The sequence below is a fragment of the Ascaphus truei genome, chromosome 4, assembly GCF_040206685.1.
Source record: "Ascaphus truei isolate aAscTru1 chromosome 4, aAscTru1.hap1, whole genome shotgun sequence".
Taxonomy (NCBI): domain Eukaryota; kingdom Metazoa; phylum Chordata; class Amphibia; order Anura; family Ascaphidae; genus Ascaphus; species Ascaphus truei.
Window position 1 is genome coordinate 330,844,410 of NC_134486.1, and position 17,727 is coordinate 330,862,136.

The 17,727-nt window shown below is 38.8% G+C and overlaps 1 protein-coding gene across 1 annotated transcript in view; it reads left to right on the forward strand.

Annotated features, from left to right (window-relative positions):
- The window catches only part of LMBRD1 (LMBR1 domain containing 1), a 298,972-nt gene that overhangs the window by 237,959 nt on the left and 43,286 nt on the right, over window positions 1-17,727 (forward strand). The window contains exons 12-14 of the mRNA XM_075598083.1: window positions 2,668-2,772; window positions 4,332-4,481; window positions 7,082-7,160. Coding sequence (XP_075454198.1) covers window positions 2,668-2,772; window positions 4,332-4,481; window positions 7,082-7,160 — 334 coding nt within the window. The remainder of the gene's footprint in view (window positions 1-2,667; window positions 2,773-4,331; window positions 4,482-7,081; window positions 7,161-17,727) is intronic.

A 17,727-nucleotide genomic window follows, 5' to 3' on the forward strand; every position in this document is an offset into this window, starting at 1 on the left:
TGTGAATCCTCTTCCTGAAAACAGTCCACATTGGAATCGAAAAGTTGGTCCATTTTTTTTTTATTCTTTCATTAATATTACACTTTTGTAAATAGTAATTTGTGTGTCAATTTCCTCTCAGTATCTACAAACACCTTGTACTGGGAGCTGTTTTTTCTTGAAAGACACAGTAGAAATGCTTTTTTTTGTACAATGTGCTTCACAGTGATTTTAAAAATTCACGAAAAAGAGCTGGAAGCTGAGCACTTCAGAATTAATATTTATTCTAGTAACAAAGTTAAAAACATACAGAGGTTTCAGTCTACAATCGGACCATCATCAGGGCAACAATACAAATAAATATGTACAGTATTATACTGTATATACTCCCTAATTACTCATGATTCCGATGGCCCGAGGATGTGTGACGTCATAATGGTCAATGGAGGTAACACATCGCTGCTCACTCAAATGTAGTCCCACCCCTAACAAGAAGACGCCAGGATCCAACACTAAGCAACCACATAATACTACTACAGAAGCCGAGGCAGACCCAAGCAGCCTGAGAGACACGGAACAGACCTTAAAAAACATAACCCACAGAGAAATCTCATTAGAGAAATAGTACATAGAACTCGCATAGTAAAAAAAAGAGAAAAGAAAATGATTATCTAAACCAGTGATTTCCAACAGGAGATTTGGAAACACCAAGGGGTTTGTGAGGTATCTCCAGGGGGTTCGGAAATATGTAATGGCGGATCCCAGGAAGTATAGTGGGTTCCTGTGTCCATGTTAGGTGTGTGTACTTAGGCTGCGCTTATAGTGACAGCAACGCGACAGTGACATCATGCTACGGTCGCTGAAAAATCAAATTGAAGTAACTTCCAGCGATTGCGACCAAGCCATCGTGCCGTCGCTTCAATAAGCGCACGCGACGGGGGCAATACATTTGTTTTGTCGCGTCGCCGGCACAATAAGCGCGGCCTTAGGCCACAAACTGCTCCTTCGCGTAGTTGGTATAGATGTCAACTACAGTATGAGCTTCCACAGTCGCTCCTGACAATGCTTTGCATTGACTGCGGTAAATGATTGTGGAGAATTACTTTCAAAGCTCCTGCAGTAATTGATGGTTACACCCCCTAACAGCTCAAGACACTCAATTATAATGTCTGGGATGGTCATAAAGTTTTTCAGTGCAATAGTCTGAGTAGGCAATAACATTTATTGATATGGAGGTTTTTTTTTTTTTGCAGTGCATGCACAATGTAAAAAAGTTTAGGAACCACTGATCTAAACAGACAAATAAACTAATGAAGTACACAAAAGAAAAATAATAAATCTAGCACAATATCTCTAAATTAACCCATAATAAAATATATTAAATAAATTATCTCAGCCAGTGATCGACAGTCCCTACAAGAAAAAAAGAAAAGGACAAAAAGAGATAATTACACTATATGAAAAGAAATAAGAACAAGAAAACATTTTCAAAGAGCAAAACTCTAACGCAGGAAGAGACCCTGTTAGTCAGGGATAAAGTTATAGAATCTCAATCCAACCGTCAAGATTATCACCTCAGTAAGAAACAGGTCAAATGTCAATTGTCATTTAAGCCCTTAGATGTGAGTGTCAAGGTTATAGATCCAGAAACACTCATTTTGGAGACGTTGAGTGTCCCTTATCACCTCATCGTGTAAGTGGGGAAACCCAATCTATCCCCACAATCATGGCAGATGAAACATTGTTTTTATTTTTAACGCAATATTGAATCAATGAAGTGGGTTCTTTTCCCTTACCAATTTTAGATTTATATTCAGAGAAACACTTTTTAAGGACTCTATCAGTTTTGCCCACGTTCATCAAACCACAAGGGCATTGGGTTAACTTTAATTTAGAGCTATTGTGCTTTATTTATTTTTATTTTTAGTACAGTATTAGTTTATTTTTCTGTTTAGATAATCCTTTTCTCTTTTTTCTTTCTTTATTATTATTAAGTATAGACCACAGCTGCTGCAGAATGTTTTCGGAAGCAGAGCTGTAACTCGCCACTCTGCTTCACAAAGTTGCGCCCCATAAAGTCTTGCATATCGTTGTGCAAGGCATTATATGGCTTGATAACTGGAAGCAGAGTGGTAATTGACAGCTCTGCTTCTATAGACAAATAACAGCCGTCGGCTTTACTGCACCAGCCCCTGCACTGGCCGAATGGCCTCCCATGCTAGACTGGTGCAGGTACAGTAGGGAACATTTTTCCAGCCTTGCCCACATGTTAATAAGCTTTCATGACTGGTTCTCTGTAAATATTCCTGAAGCTCATGTAGATATGCATTTAAAGTATTATTTGCATCTCAAAGTATTGGTTTCTAGTGGTAAAATAAACAATACAGAAATATGGGTATATAACATTTATGGGGCATGAATTGTACATATGACTTTACAAAACTATAGAAATATATGCAGATTACACAGAGCTGTACATACATTTCTATACTTCAAATTCCTGACCTACTATACTGTATAGAGTTTACTATAACATTTGTTGTTCATGGTGTTCTACTGCTGTGAAGCGTGATGTACATTAATGGCGCTATACAAATAAAGACATACATACATCTTCTACCATAGTATTTAACCATGTGCTAACTTAGTTGACTTTTAAAGGCATTAACATCTGCATTGTCTTTTCAGGTTTTTCCTCTTGACTATGTCCTCATTACCACAATGATCATGTATTTTATCTTTACTTCAATGGCTGGAATACGAAACATGGGCATATGGTTCTTTTGGATAAGGGTAAAGTACATGTGCATATTAAAAGTTTACATATTGTAGCAATTTTTAATAGAGTCCTAACATTTAATGACTTTTAGATATGGCATTTTCAATTCTGCTATAGAAAGCATTGGTAAACCAGTATTCTTTTGACAAACACAACGGACCCCTATAATAATCACAGAGAGCACTAAGGCAAGAAAACAAACATCATGAATAAGATGTTGGCATGAAGGACGGTGCTGTATGTGAAAATGATCTGGATGATTATAAAGGGGGAAATAAGGAAATGTTTAAAAGCAACAAATCAAAAATAAGGTTTTGTACACAAATGAACTATCACTTCAAACAAATGTTAACAATGTAATTGTTATCATCCATAAACATGTATTCCAGCTTGTAAGCATGGGCAACACCATTGGAGAAAATGAATTTCTTATCCATAATAACCAATTCTGCAGCTTGAGGCTTTGATAAATTGTGCAATATTAGAGGTCTATGCATCAACACAATGCTGGTGCAAGTTCGAGGAAAAGAATTGCATTAAATGTATCAAAGACAAAATTCCTACTGTTCTCAACTGGAATTTGTATTTTTGGTACATACTGTATGGAGCAATTTTCCAATAATTGCCCCTCTTTTTCCTGGGTACTGTTCATGCAGTAGATATCATAATGTGCTAGGATACACCTTGAACCTCAGACATACTGTACAAAGTATGGAAGCTCATGTGGAGGTAAATTCAGTTGTAAAAACCAATAAAAGATTATTATGTGTAGTTCACCATGACATGAGATTCTATCCCAGTGCTGGTTTTCAAATTCTAATTTTCAAATACATGACTTTTGTGAACTAAAATCTTTTGAGTATGGGACAGAAAACAAATACTCTGTGGAAATCTGTTGAAGAATCTGGTTGATTTGTACTTTTAAACAAGAGAGAAAAAGTTGTAGCTCCCGTAGAGCATGGCCTACTAGGGCTCCAAACTACAGTGTTGTTATTGACTCCAGAGAGCACCACCTTATTATGGTAGTAGTGCTCATTCCGTTTCTTTGTATATCTTGTGTGATTTGCACTTTTGTCTCATTCTCATATTTTTAGAACACAATACAGCTGTAGGTATTTTGGTAAAATATTAAAGTAAAAATGGAGCACGCCCCAAGCATCAGTTTGCTTGGTAAGGGCATATCACATTTTTTGAATATATACAATGTTATTTATTTCGAACATATTTATTATAAAAGTTAATATAGACAACAATAGTAATACTGATGTGTATGTTATGTGTGTACATAGAATGCTTGTGTATGCATGTGTATAATTAGAATATAATTAAATATATGTAAAATGTTGCCTTTTTTCATTCCTCTAATATTTTCAAGCTAGTGAAAACATTTTTAAAAGCTGTGCAAAGAAAATAGGTTAAAAAGACAAAAAACATTACTTTTTCCTCTCATTGTACTACAATTATATATTTTTTAAAAAACAGCACGTTTCCTTGACAAGGGCACTTGTTTTAGAGTGAGATATAAACAGCAATATTCACCTAACTCTTTTTATGATATAACATTTTTTGATAGTTGTACAAGATTAGAAGGGGACGAACACGGCCGCAAGCACTTCTGTTTCTCTGCATGATACTTCTGTTGATTGTTCTGCACACTAGTTACATGATTTACAGCCTCGCACCCCAATATGTTATGTATGGAAGCCAAAAATATCTGATGCAGGTAAGGAATGTTTTTCTTTTTTTATATTGAAGTATTTGCTTGATCATTATTAAATACAACAGCACATACAGTACATCTTGATTAGTTAAGGAAGTTGAGGTCCCATAATAACACTGCAAGTCCCTGGAACTGCAATTTACATGAACACTATCCAGAGAAAAAACAACTAATGTTTGGCTTTAGCATCATTTCTCTGTTGGCTTATTTTATGTTTATATTGTACAGTAGATGAAAGTATTTATAATCCGTTGGAGAACCATGAAGAGAATTTATACTGATCTGGATAATCCCCATTGTCATGCACATCAAAATTAGTTTGTATTTAAAATCTAGAAAAGGGATTTTGATTTATATCAATTTGATACCAGAAGACGCACCTTTTGTATTGATGTTATTCATTTGTTTAGTTAATAATGCTATTGGATAGAATGCAGTCGGCATCATATAAAAATAACACATTTTCTTCTGTATTTATCATTGTTCTATTCTTGCAGCTAAGGAGCTCCTGTATCTACAAAGTTATAGCATAGATGCAGAGAAACTGTTGAAGGACCTTTACCATAAAACAAATTTTATATATATATATATATATATATATATATATATATATATATTTCCCGCTAGGTTTCAGCTCTGGGGCCCCCTTGCTTCCATGATACTTACATTTAATGGGGATAGAGATGGTGTAGTGGTCAGCGCAAGGTGTTGAAATCGTGAAATGAAAGAAAAATGAAATACACAAATTCAGTGCATGTATTAGAAAGACAAAGTTGGTCTTAGATTTGGAGGGAAGGGAGGGGGTGGGAATGGGAAAGAAGGGGGTGGGAAAAGGGAAGGGGGGTAAGGGACAGATGATGGTGTTAATATAATAATAAAGAAACAATAAACATTAGTTTCAAAGACTCACACGGCCTAATGTGAGACTATTCCCTCAGAGAAGAGTGAATATGGTGTTAAATATAACCTCTAAGTGGAGGAGTAATGGAGAAATAACTCACACGGCCTTGTGTGAGCCCCTTCCCTCAGTGAATGTTGTTTTCAATCTGTAGGGAATCAGTCTCGTCTTTCTTTCCAATGCTCTCAATGGAGGCAGTGTGCGAATAGCTCTTTTCCAGGTGCTCAAATACCAAGAAATGGGCAAAGCCTGGATTAGTAACGAATAAAAGTTTATTAACAACAACAAAAGATAAAAAACAACTATGTAGCACTCGCACACAATGAACGAACAGCCCGATGCCAGCCGTGGGTCTGTCCGGTGGACCCTTTTCCTCCGGTTGAGCTCCCGCTAGCGCGTCCGACAGCGGGACCGGAAGGGAGGATCTTTCCGGAAGTCCGGCGGCTGCCTGGGTCCCTCACACAATGAGCTCCGGTAGGGAACTACGCGTTTTGCAGTGATGCTTCGTCAGGTTCCTGCCAGATGCTCATTGTCCTCACTCTATATAGGCAAGTCTATCAATTACTCTAATGTGGTAATTGACTGTACCTGTTTGATGGGGATGCCCATTTCTCAGCCCTGTTTAAAGGTCCCGCGTGACGTGGGCCAATAGAGAACCATAAGGGAATTTCAATTGGCCCACAGGATGTGGGACCTTTAAACAGACATTTTATTGGTGCCCAGCTGGGGCAGCTACCGGCAACCCGTTGTTATGTAGGTATCTTGGGAAGAAGGCTGTCCCTGGAGCTAAAATCAACGCGGTTCAGCTCTGGAAAGCCCCTGCTTCAAAACAAGAAGGAAAAAAAAACACAGGAGCTATAGTCACTTTAAAGTGAGGTAGTGTCTTGTTACAGCCAACAAAAGCAAACTAACAACCCTCAAGGTACAGTACAAACTGTACCTCTATAGACTAACCTGATAAATGTACATGCACATTTTTAGATCTTGGATATCTTCAAAGAAACAAAGGCATCATGCCAAATAGAAGCGATTTGATGCTTATAATAATTTATTTTATTTATTTTAAATTACATTTTATTTTATTTTTTCAAAATAAAAAGGGGTGCAGAAAATAAAATAGGGAGGGTTAGCGGGTAATGGGTGGGGGTACATAATGCTGTCAGTCTTAATGCTTGGGGATGATAGTCAGCTATTTTGACCTTTTGCATCTCATCAGTGTGAGTATGGTTATACTGGCTTTGCAATTTGAAGCTGGGATAGGTTTCAATCACAGCTGTCTATGAGAAGGGGTTACTGGCTATGCACTTTATCCCAGGCTGTGCTGAAAAGCTGTGTAATGCAGCAGGTATAAGCTTATAGAGGTCCATGCCAAAATGGATTTGACGCAAAAGGTGACACACTGTGTTCATTTGCATGTCATTTCCCAGAATCCCTTGCTGCAGTGGAAGCGCTATAAGCTAGGAGATAATGGCGATACGCAGGGTTGCAGACATGCCTAAGACATTTGAATGTGTTCACATGTAATATTTTTATTTGCTGTATGCTATACGATGGATGGTTCTTTTTGTACCCACCATAACGATTTTAAAACCGTAATAAAAAAACTTCCAAACAAAATGTTGCCTTCATGGAGTACTAGTTGAAAGAATTTAAATAACTATTGCTTATCTTGGTGACTTTTTTTAAATACAATTTTCTTTTTCAGAACAATATGACACTAAGGACCGGTATCGGAAATTCTTCAATCTTTGTTTCCAGGGATTGTGACGACAATGCCCCCGAAGGTAAATTTAAAACTTTCACACTATGACAATAGAGATTTGTATTCTTCATGTTATTTAAACTGGGCACAGCAAAGCTTTTAGCCATAAGATTTTTTTATAATGTGTTTGCTTGGAGAGCAACATTATCACAGTTTCAGAAAGTCCTCATGGTACGGTCTGAAAGCACCCACACAGTGTATTTTAGGCCTTAATAAATTCTTCAGTGGTTTATTTTTCCACATGAAAAGCATGGTCCCTTTTTCAGGCAAAACACAAACCATAAAACAAAAGCCTACTCCACAGATGGGAGGCTAAATAAATATCCATAGCCCTTTCTGACCAACTGGGTAGCTAGGCTAACTATAAATATAATACAAAATATATTGTGCTTAACTTGAGGTGCTGGGAAATCCGTCCTAGAATTCTCCAGGCAATTCATCTGGATGCGGCGGCACCTTACAGAAAGGCATCCCTGCCTCTTCCACTTGCTGTGGCTTGGGTTCCTGGGTGTGGGTCCCAGCAGGCCCTCCATCCTGCAGGCCTGGGGAACCGTACCAACCAGTGTCTTACTATATATATAATCTCAAGGAATGGCTGCACATAAAGTAATCTGCCAAAATGAAAGGTGTTCATGCTGCACGTTAAAGGTAAAGGTATAAGTCAGAAATAAATCACTGAAGTGATCCAGTATACCAGCACAGCAACTGAAGAAAGGGGTAATTTATTGGTCCATAATTTCTACAAAATGCCTGATATTTCGGTCCCCAGGGGGAATCTAGAAGTCTCTCAAAAGGAGCTGCTTCTCTCAACACGGAGCTAGAAGTGTCGCACCAGAAAATATGAAGTCTCAGCACAGAGGTGTGTAAATTGAACGATGACTATGGAAAGGTCTTGAATATTATAGACTTTAAAAAAAAGAGAGAAGAAACCTGACAGAGGAGGTTTCATATCTGACTAATCAAGTCAGTAAAGGAAATGAGAAGCTTCACGAAGAAAAGAAATTGAAGAAACAAATCCAACAAGAATAATTGGAAGTTCAGTTCGCACATACAGAAGCAGAGGGCGCTCGTCAGCAGGAAAAGAGAAAATCCATGTCTTCAATTAGAACTCTCTCAGACCAGAGCAGACTCGGAAAGAAAGAAGACAAGCATTCTAACACTTCAGAAATTCTACAGAGCTCTCATCCAAGGAAGATTGGAGATAGGTGTCTGCGCAATGCTCCAACGGTCATCGTACAGATGGCCTACATTGGAACGAAAGCTCGTCAGCTTTGTCACCAGAGTAAAGCAGCCTGCTTTCTCCAGTCAATATGGAGAATGCAAAAACAAAGAAAGAAGTATAAACATTTGAATCAATCTGTAATTGAGGTCCAGTCAATGTTAGGAAGTATCTGCAGCAAAGATGTTACAGGAAAATGAAGGAAGCTGCTTGTGTGATTGTCCAGATACAGTATAGGTCCTACATTACAACCAAGCAAGCTGTACGTTGCTATAAACACATCCGCAATACCGTTTCAGTGCCACAACCGGCTTTCCCCAAAATCCAGGAAAGAAGAATCCGAACTAGGCCTGACAAGTACAATACCAATTCAGTCATGCTACCACACCCACATTGCCCAAACTTGATTCCTCACGATGAAAATAGCCAGTATAAAGTTCCGTATTTAGCTAGATTGAGAGAGAACTGTATATGTGATCACACACCTAAAGATGCAACAGTAGTTGTCCACTCGTCTTTGCAAGGGAAAAAGACACAAGACTACAGGTTTGCAGACTGCAAAAAGGAGAGGCCACGGGTAACGGTTAGGTGTGAGGAGGACTACAGCGAGATTGATGTACTGCAATTTAAGGATACTGAACCAGGCGCAAATGACCTCTCTACTGATAATGGGGTCCTGCTTTTTGGTGCATAAGCCTGTGATGGATAAGGAAACTGTAGGCTGGCGTCCCCTGGTACTGAAGGAGCTTCAAGACAGTGCTACTCTAGCAGAGATACCCCGCCAGACATCACTTGGGACTTCTGCACGCATGGGAGAAGCGGACAGGATTAATAAAGTAATGCATCGAGAAAGAGAGGCCCAAGACTATAAGTTTACCGAGTGCCAAAGAAAGATGTCACTGGAGTCAATCAGAGTTAATGAAAACTCTGTCAGTTGAGCTGCCCAAGATTAGTGATGCTAAGCCAGATGCAGGTGGTCACCCTAGTAACAGGGAAGAGAAGACCACACAATCCATGAAAAAACTTGTTGCCAAGCGAGTAAAAGAAGACATGGTCAAATGGAAAAAGGAGCTTGAGTCCTCCGCAGAGTTGAGAAAGCTACGCACATTATGGAAAGACTGTGCTTAGAATAAGTCTTCCACAAGCGACTAAAGCATGCTGAATTGAAGCACATACTGGAAGACACACTGGTTATCTACACCAGCCATTTTGATGATTAAAAATTCTAACAAAATTCATGCAAATTATACCTAACTTAGAACCTTGAGGTACCACAAAATTAGAAACCCGACGGTGTAAACAATACAAATACAGAAAAATTATGTGCTCAACTCTATAGTTTCATCAGGTACGTCATTAAGGCACTGCAAAGTTAAAGTAACAACTTTTTCAAAAACTACATTTAGGGTACAAAGCGTATATAAACAAACATTTTTTTTTTACTATTTATACTATGGCTAATGGATTAATTTCTTAGTTCAGTAGTTTTTGTTAACAGCTAAACTTGATGAATGTCTTGAAAGATAAAATGACTTAACAGAACATGTATTGATATGACCAAATAAGGATACGTTAAACATATAACGTGATCTGAACTAAATAAACAGGTAAATATTACGTGCTGCTTGAAAAAGAACTGTTCCCAGTTCCAAGTGAAAATGTGTCCAGGAGAATCAGCGCACCTCAAATAAAATGGAGAAAGAAAAAAAGGGGAAAAATAGTGAAGCACGTTCACAGAAATCTTCAGCACAATCAATGGTAAGGTATGCACTTACATGAAAGTGCCTGAGCCCAGGCACTAAGAGGTTTCTTTACTTCTCCGCTCCCACAGCAGATAAACAGGATTCCGAAGCCTCTTCTTAATAAGTCCAACTTTATATATAAAAAAAATCAAGGTGACACTCACATTCTTCTCCGGTGATAGCGACTAGCACCGCTGTTCCAGCCAGTGTTCTCCGTCCCTTCCGGTGTTCAAGTGCTGTGCAGATACTGGTTCCCCGGCAACCCTACGTGTTTCGCAGGTAGTTCCTGCTTCCTCAGGGAGATGTATGGTATGTCAGTGTGTCCCCTCCTAATATATCCCTTTCTATTGCTACACTGCAATTAACTTTAATCGGATGCTTTACAGGCAGAAACACAGAATTGGGATACAAATGGTGGGTATATACACACAGAAACTTGCATAGTATACACAAATTATACATAAAGTAAAAATAAAAGCATGACAAAATATATTAAAGATGAATGATCCCATAGATCTCCTTTTAAAATTTGATTGGCACTAAATGGATTTATATGAATATAGTAAAGTGGGTGCTCCAAAATGTCCGGAATATATATCGTCCTTAATGATATAAATACAGGCTCTGGAGTGATGCTCTATTATGGAGTGGGTCTGGATTAATAGCATAAGTGAATTACCAGTCAGTTGATAATAGTGTCTCCTGAAGTGAACCAGCAAGATGAAAATCAATTCACTTGTAGTTAACTCATTGGAGTCAAACTAAATTAAAACTGGTATTGCATACACTTGTAAACATTGAGAAATAATGCTCATTTCTTACCCACTCCTGAGCCTCCAAGAGTCCCTGATGGCGTGTCCAGCCGCTGATGTGAAGATCCAACGCAAAAAGAAGAGAACAGCAGCGCACTGCCAGGGAGCCAGGTGGTTAAAAATCAATATATTTATTAATCAAATAAGCAACACCCACGGGGGTAGTGCCACCCTCATACGTGTTTCGGACGCAAGTTCTTTAACAAGGAGTAACTCGGGTCGCAACATAAATATAGATTTAGGCTGTTTCTTAGCATAAAATTTGTTTCCTAGAAGTTGTTTCTCAAAACCTGCTTCTTATTATGAAATTCAGTTTAGATACTCATCCATTTCATAACTCTGCTGTACTTATCTTCTCAGAACATAAGAGAAAATTTATAAAAAGTTCATACATTTTCACATTTCTATCCATGTTTTTTGCTGAATGAGCATGATATGAACTATAAATGATCCATATGTCCATGATCTTATGATCCTAATTAGATTTAGTTCTAATTAACAACCTTCTAAATTTATTTAGTGCCAAATTTTCCAAAGGAGATCTATGGGATCATTCATCTCTAATATGTTTCGTCATGCTTTTATTTTTACTTTGTGTGAAGTGTATACTATGCAAGTTTCTGTGTGTATATGCCCACCATTTGTATCCCAATTCAGTGTTTCTGCCTGTAAAGCATCTGATTAAAATTAATTGCAGTGTAGCAATAGAAAAGGATATATTAGGAGGGGACACACGGACATACCATACATACCCCAGAGTAAACAGGAACTACCTGCGAAACACGTAGGGTTGCCGGGGGACCAGTATCTGCACAGCACTTGAACACCGGAAGTGACGTAGGACGCCGGCTAGAACGGGGAGTCGCGAACACCTGAGGAGAAAAAGTGCTAAAGCTGGTCCCGTTTTATGTATACTCTATGTGAGTGTCACCTTGTGGGAGCGGAGAAGTAAAGAAACCTCCTAGTGCCTGGGCCCAGACACTTTCATGTAAGTGCATACCTTACCATTGATTGTGCTGAAGATATCTGTGAATGTGCTACGCAATTTTTTCCCTTTTTTTTCTTTCTCCTTTTTTTTTGAGGTGCGCTGATTCTCCTGGACACACACAAAATGTATTGAATCAATAAAGCTAAACATAATTTGCTTTCAGTAAACTGGGACATCTACTAAATAAGATCAAAGTTAATCCAAAGGGAGCAACTAAGTTTACTCTGTTATTTTATGTGCTCTACAAATTGTGAATCATAATAGACAAAGCACTTAAAGATACAAAATAAAAGTTATATTTTCTTTAAAAAAGATATATGTACTCTATATGGCAATTGAAAAATGTGGGCATAGCTAATGCTAAAAAAAACAAGGGCAAAGTGTTCCTGAGTTTCTTACAATTTATATTTTAAAGTCTAAATGATTTCATCCTCCCATCTTACTTTTAGTTGTAGTCTTGGTCTTTTTATAACCATTAGAGTAACATCTTTGTCAAAGTTTGGTCATTTATTTTTACAATATGTCTGTCACGCTGCCATTTTATTCCCCCTCCCCCCCCCCCCCATGTGATGATGTCAAAGACTTGTGGTTGCTTAAAGCAAATTCATCAATGTCCATATCTTCAGGTAATACCCTGCATACACCTCTATACTTCTTAGTGTTGTCTGAAGCTTCTAAATTATCTTCGCATTTCGTGTCCAAGTTTCCCATCCTTATTCGAGCACACGCAGGATACACTGGTCGAAAACATTCTAACATAGTGGACGGTTCACTTGAAATATTGCAGTGTTTCTTCAAAATGCACTCCGAGTCATCTTCATTCTCCTATTGAATTTATTCAAAAGGTTCCAATCCATTCTACGTCCAAGTTCTAGTGTTTTCCATTTAATTAAATCTTTGTAGAGTTGGCACATTTGTTAAATATAACTTTGGTCTTGCTGAGATTCATATGGAGACCCACTTTGTTACTTGCTTTGTGGCATTCTCTGATTTGGTGCTGGAGGTCTTCTGGACTTGTGGCAAAAATACCAATGTCCTCTGCAAATCGTAGGTGATAAGTGTTCGCCGTAAATTTGAATTCCCTTTTTTTCCCAATTCAATGTCTTAGTGAAGCTCCCTTGTAAAATGCCTGAGTTGTAGCATCTACAGTGGCGAGAAAATGTTTAGTGAACCCCAGTGGTAATTATAGAAATTCTATAGTTTTTGCATGATAACCATGAATCAAAAGTAGTCTTTTCTTAAATATCCAGTAGGGTTTTTATTAACCAATTCCATGTCTTTTGAAACAAAATTATGTACTGTATGAATTAGACAAACAATGAGTAATTAAGATTCAGGGTATGTGCAAAAGGAAGTAAAACCCTGGTTTTATCAGCTAAATTAAATGTGTAAATAATTAGGTAGATCTTCAGGCGAGAGTTTAGAAGGCCCCACCCTATATAAAGATCAGAAACTTTGTGAGTTTGGTCTTCACCATACAGTTGTGTGGAATCATGTCATGGCACAATCAAAAGTGTAGTCCAGGATTCAAAGGGGGCGTAGTTATCCAGATTACCCCAAGGATAAAAAAGAGACAAATATAGTGTACTACTGTATGATGAGTCTGGATGTAGAATAAATCTTGGATCTTGCATAATGCCTACTAGTTTGTCTATTAGTGTTGTCTAATAGAGTAAGCAGCGAGAGAGATGAGTATTCAGACGACTGGATCAGGTATTCACACAATAAAGGATGGCTGGATCAAGGCAAAGTGTAGCTGGTCAATCTCAGAGAGACAACAGAGAAAAGGGGAAAAGACCAATTGTGCAGACCAAATAAAACTTTATCTAAAAAGAACGGCAGGATAATATATGTGCTCACATTGTGTACATATAACATGGACACATAAAATGCTGTTGGGCGCCCAAGGACATCTCGTGCCGTGGAGGAAGTGGTATAAGCCACTTCCCTGTCCCTCAGTTCACTCTCCTCGTGTGTATGTTGTTCTCCGGTTCCGCGTCTTGCGTCACTTCCGGTTAGGATGAAGTCACATCCGGTCTTTTGGGACAGAGAGAGGGGGGCAGTCTGGGATCGGCGAATCCTCCTAGGCCCAGCGTTGCAGCACTTGGCAATGGCTCTGTGCGTTTCGCTGCGCTTGTCAGCTTCGTCAGGAGAAGAATAGTACCCTTAATGGGTTGTATGTTTATATAGAGTGTACAATACCAATCAATTAAGTCACAAGTTCTCTCAATGAGTACATAACTCTGTGCTCAAAATACCTAACCATTAATGTCTAAAACGGTCTTTAAACTAATACAACTTTAATACATACAACAAATTATAAAAATATATTCTATAAATTATGAGCGCTTGAATAAAACTTAAGTGATTCTCCAAAATTCATAAAACAGAGATAGAGAGAGATAGAAAAAAGAAGAGAAACGTGGATCTATATAATTCATGAGGTATATTACAGTCTAAGAGGTATGGCAGTAAAAAATGAAGAGTACAAAAATGATGGTACCCCAAAGAAAATTCACTTAAATGCACACCACTAGTTAAGATACGGCAGGTACACTTCCCTCTCTGTTAGATTACAAATGATACTATATAGAGGCCATAACACTGATCAACTGACTGGAGGACACTGTTTTAAAACATCTCCATAACGGAGACTGATGACAACATCACGTGCCCAACGCACGTTTCCCTCCAACTACGTAGCTGGAGGGAAACGTGTGTTGGGCACATGATGTTGTCATCAGTCTCCGTTATGGAGATGTTTTAAAACAGTGTTCTCCAGTATATACTATCATTTGTAATCTAACAGAGAGGGAAGTGTACCTGCCGTCCAGTAAGCAGTACTGGTTATTCACAGTGTGCCCCTTGAGGGACATTGGTGTTGTTAACATGCTATATATGCATTTATACTGTGCAAGGGGGACATAAGACAGCCTGTCCTGTTGTGAATTTGGCTGCACCAGTGCTGCATTATTTGTATACTTACATCTACAATTTATTGTAGGATAGTGTGGGGAGCACTGATTAGCCCTAAGGGGATATTTATCTGTGTAGGCAGTATCCCATCTCATTTGTTAGTACTATTTATAAATCATTTGAGCTAATCACTGAATTGGTGGGTTCTCTCACCCTGGCTGATTGCACCATTTAGCCTCTATCACCCTACTATTATTTGTGTGTAGGAGTGTTCATACATGAGAGGAGACTTTGGTGCATGTGTTATTTGATTTAATTCATTTTTTAACTTTGTTATACACACTCTCGGTAATATATGTTTTAAGTAATTAATAATAAAAGTTATATCTTAACTAGTGGTGTGCATTTAAGTGAATTTTCTTTGGGGAACAATCATTTTTGTACTCTTCATTTTTTACTGATTCACTTTTCAGTTCACAGTTTGCACCCATCTCACAATTATCGATTGGATTTGTTTAGTTATCATTGATCATTACAATTAGTATGGTTTAGTTGATCACTCCCTAATTCTCTCCCCTTTTTTGTAAGAGGTATGCCGTCTGAGATTATCTGTGAGTGGTGCCATTGATTGCCGCTTCAGCAAGGTCCTGAGTGTCACGGTAGACCAGGTCTTACCAACACATTAATACCGGGATTCTGGATTGAGCACACAAGATGGGCAAAATAAATTGTAATTTATTTCCTTTTAAGACAAACACACAATATTCACAATTACAGTAAATGAAACACTTACTGGGATGGGGAAACAAAATCAACTAAACAAAATCTTTGGGCACCCCTGCACGCATGCAAGTGGGTGCACGATTTAAGTCGTGCGGCAGTCCCTTGGCTAGGGGAGCCACTTGCCACCCCTATATCCGAAGGGAAAGATTTTGTAATGTCCTTACAGGATTCGTTCGGGAATCCTTAGCTCAAACGAATTCTGGACGAGGGGTGCAAATTTTCGTTACGCTGTAGTTAACCCCTCACACTCCGGAACTGCTGATGCTTAAACTATGACGTTTCTTGGTTGAACTTAGGTGAATCTGACTGGGACTGGGCTGCAGGCATTTTTATAGGGTTACGGGTCCTAAAACTAACATATACACCCAATCCTCTCGTGGGAATATTTTTCCCCACCTATCCCAGACTTGCCAGTACCTTACAAAGAGGGCAGAAGTTGCTTCCCGGTTTGCACAGAGCATGTGCTAACCTCACACCTGAGCTACTTGGCATACTGGGCCCAACCTTTTACCTGACGACAGTAAGTCTGGGGTTTGGCTACCAAGTGTGAAGTGCTTAACAATATCCCGGCCACCCTAACACCTAGGGTCTCTGAAGCTTTTCAACTTCGGACTTCTCTTAGACACTGGGGCACCACCTTAGCAGGGTGCCCTTTGAAGTCCAGAGATGAAAAATCCCTCAGCTCATTCATTCATAACATATGGGCATGTTAATGGATTAATTGCCGGACCGGCAGAAAGGGTTTCCTGCCTTTGCATTTCTAACACCATTGAAATACAGTATGTTTATAAATGTATGTTCTGCATGTGTAACAAATATAAAATTCATATGTATGTTCATGGTACATGTGTAACTGAGTGCTCTCCAAAAATTAGAGTGCTAGCTCTTTCATTGCGCAAGTTATCCACTTAATTGAATGGGCTCTGTGATATGGTTTGCGGTTTGACCTATAATTGGTCTGGCTTATAAGCCTGCATACAATGTATCCGTGCTGGCTTTTGATCGGTAACCGTTGACACACGCCAACAATTCAGCTCAAGTGGATAACACGACCACTGGATACATTTTGATAAGACGGCACTTCAGCTAGACCGCAAACCACTTATCCAATTGACTTTGCGGTTTAGAGGTCTACGGCTTAGGAAGTGATACCCATCTTCAAAGCAGCCACTTATTCACAGGCACACTTCTTCACTTAGCGCTTGGTTCAGCGCTAGAAGCTCCCACTTGTGTCACAAATACAGTTAGTGAAGAATTGATGATCCAGGACTGTCACGGTAACTTATAACAAGATATAATGAGCACCAAATATCTGGGTTGAACTGAACGAGGCTTAGATATAATAAAATATATTTATTCCTTAAAAAGGTGAACACAGCAATATAGTACAATTAACAGACAAGAAGGTAACACTTACTTAGGGTTGGGGAATGGAGATGTATCAGCTAGCAATTCTCCAGCCATCCGGTGACATTCAAGATGAAATCAGAAGAACAAGAACTGTAGGGTTGACACAGTTTATATACCTTTGTAACCCTATTCTTAACATTGAATACAGACTATTGGTGAACAATTATCTGTATCCAATCCCCAACGTGGAGACACAGTTTAACCCATGCCTCCCAGCTAGTTAGCCCATGCGTACTGGGACTCTGAGGCTCTTATTTCTGTAGCCCCATAATTAAATCAGGGGCGACGACCAGTCTACCAGATGAAGTATCTGGCAGGATCTTCATTGTTTGTAGGTGTAGATATAACACTTACAAACCAATCCAGTTTGATGCTTCTCTGCCCTCAGGTAAACAGTTAAAGTGGCAGAGTCTTTTGATCAGTACTTGGTTCCTGGACTTTGGGTCGCCCCCCTGACCATTTGCATTCCTTTGTTTGAAGGAATCTGCGCGGGTTTTTATCCCCGCGTTGGAATACAATATTAAAGTTAAAACACAGACATATTTAAATATCCGGTTCCGTTAGGTCCAGCGGGTCCAAACTTTCCAGATCTTAATGCCGGAACTGGGACATCATATGATCCAAGTTTCAGCCTGCTGCGACCTTCAGAACCGGAGATACACAAATACCACTTAAACCATTTCATACTTTAACACAGAATTCTCCGCTGTAAAATAAAT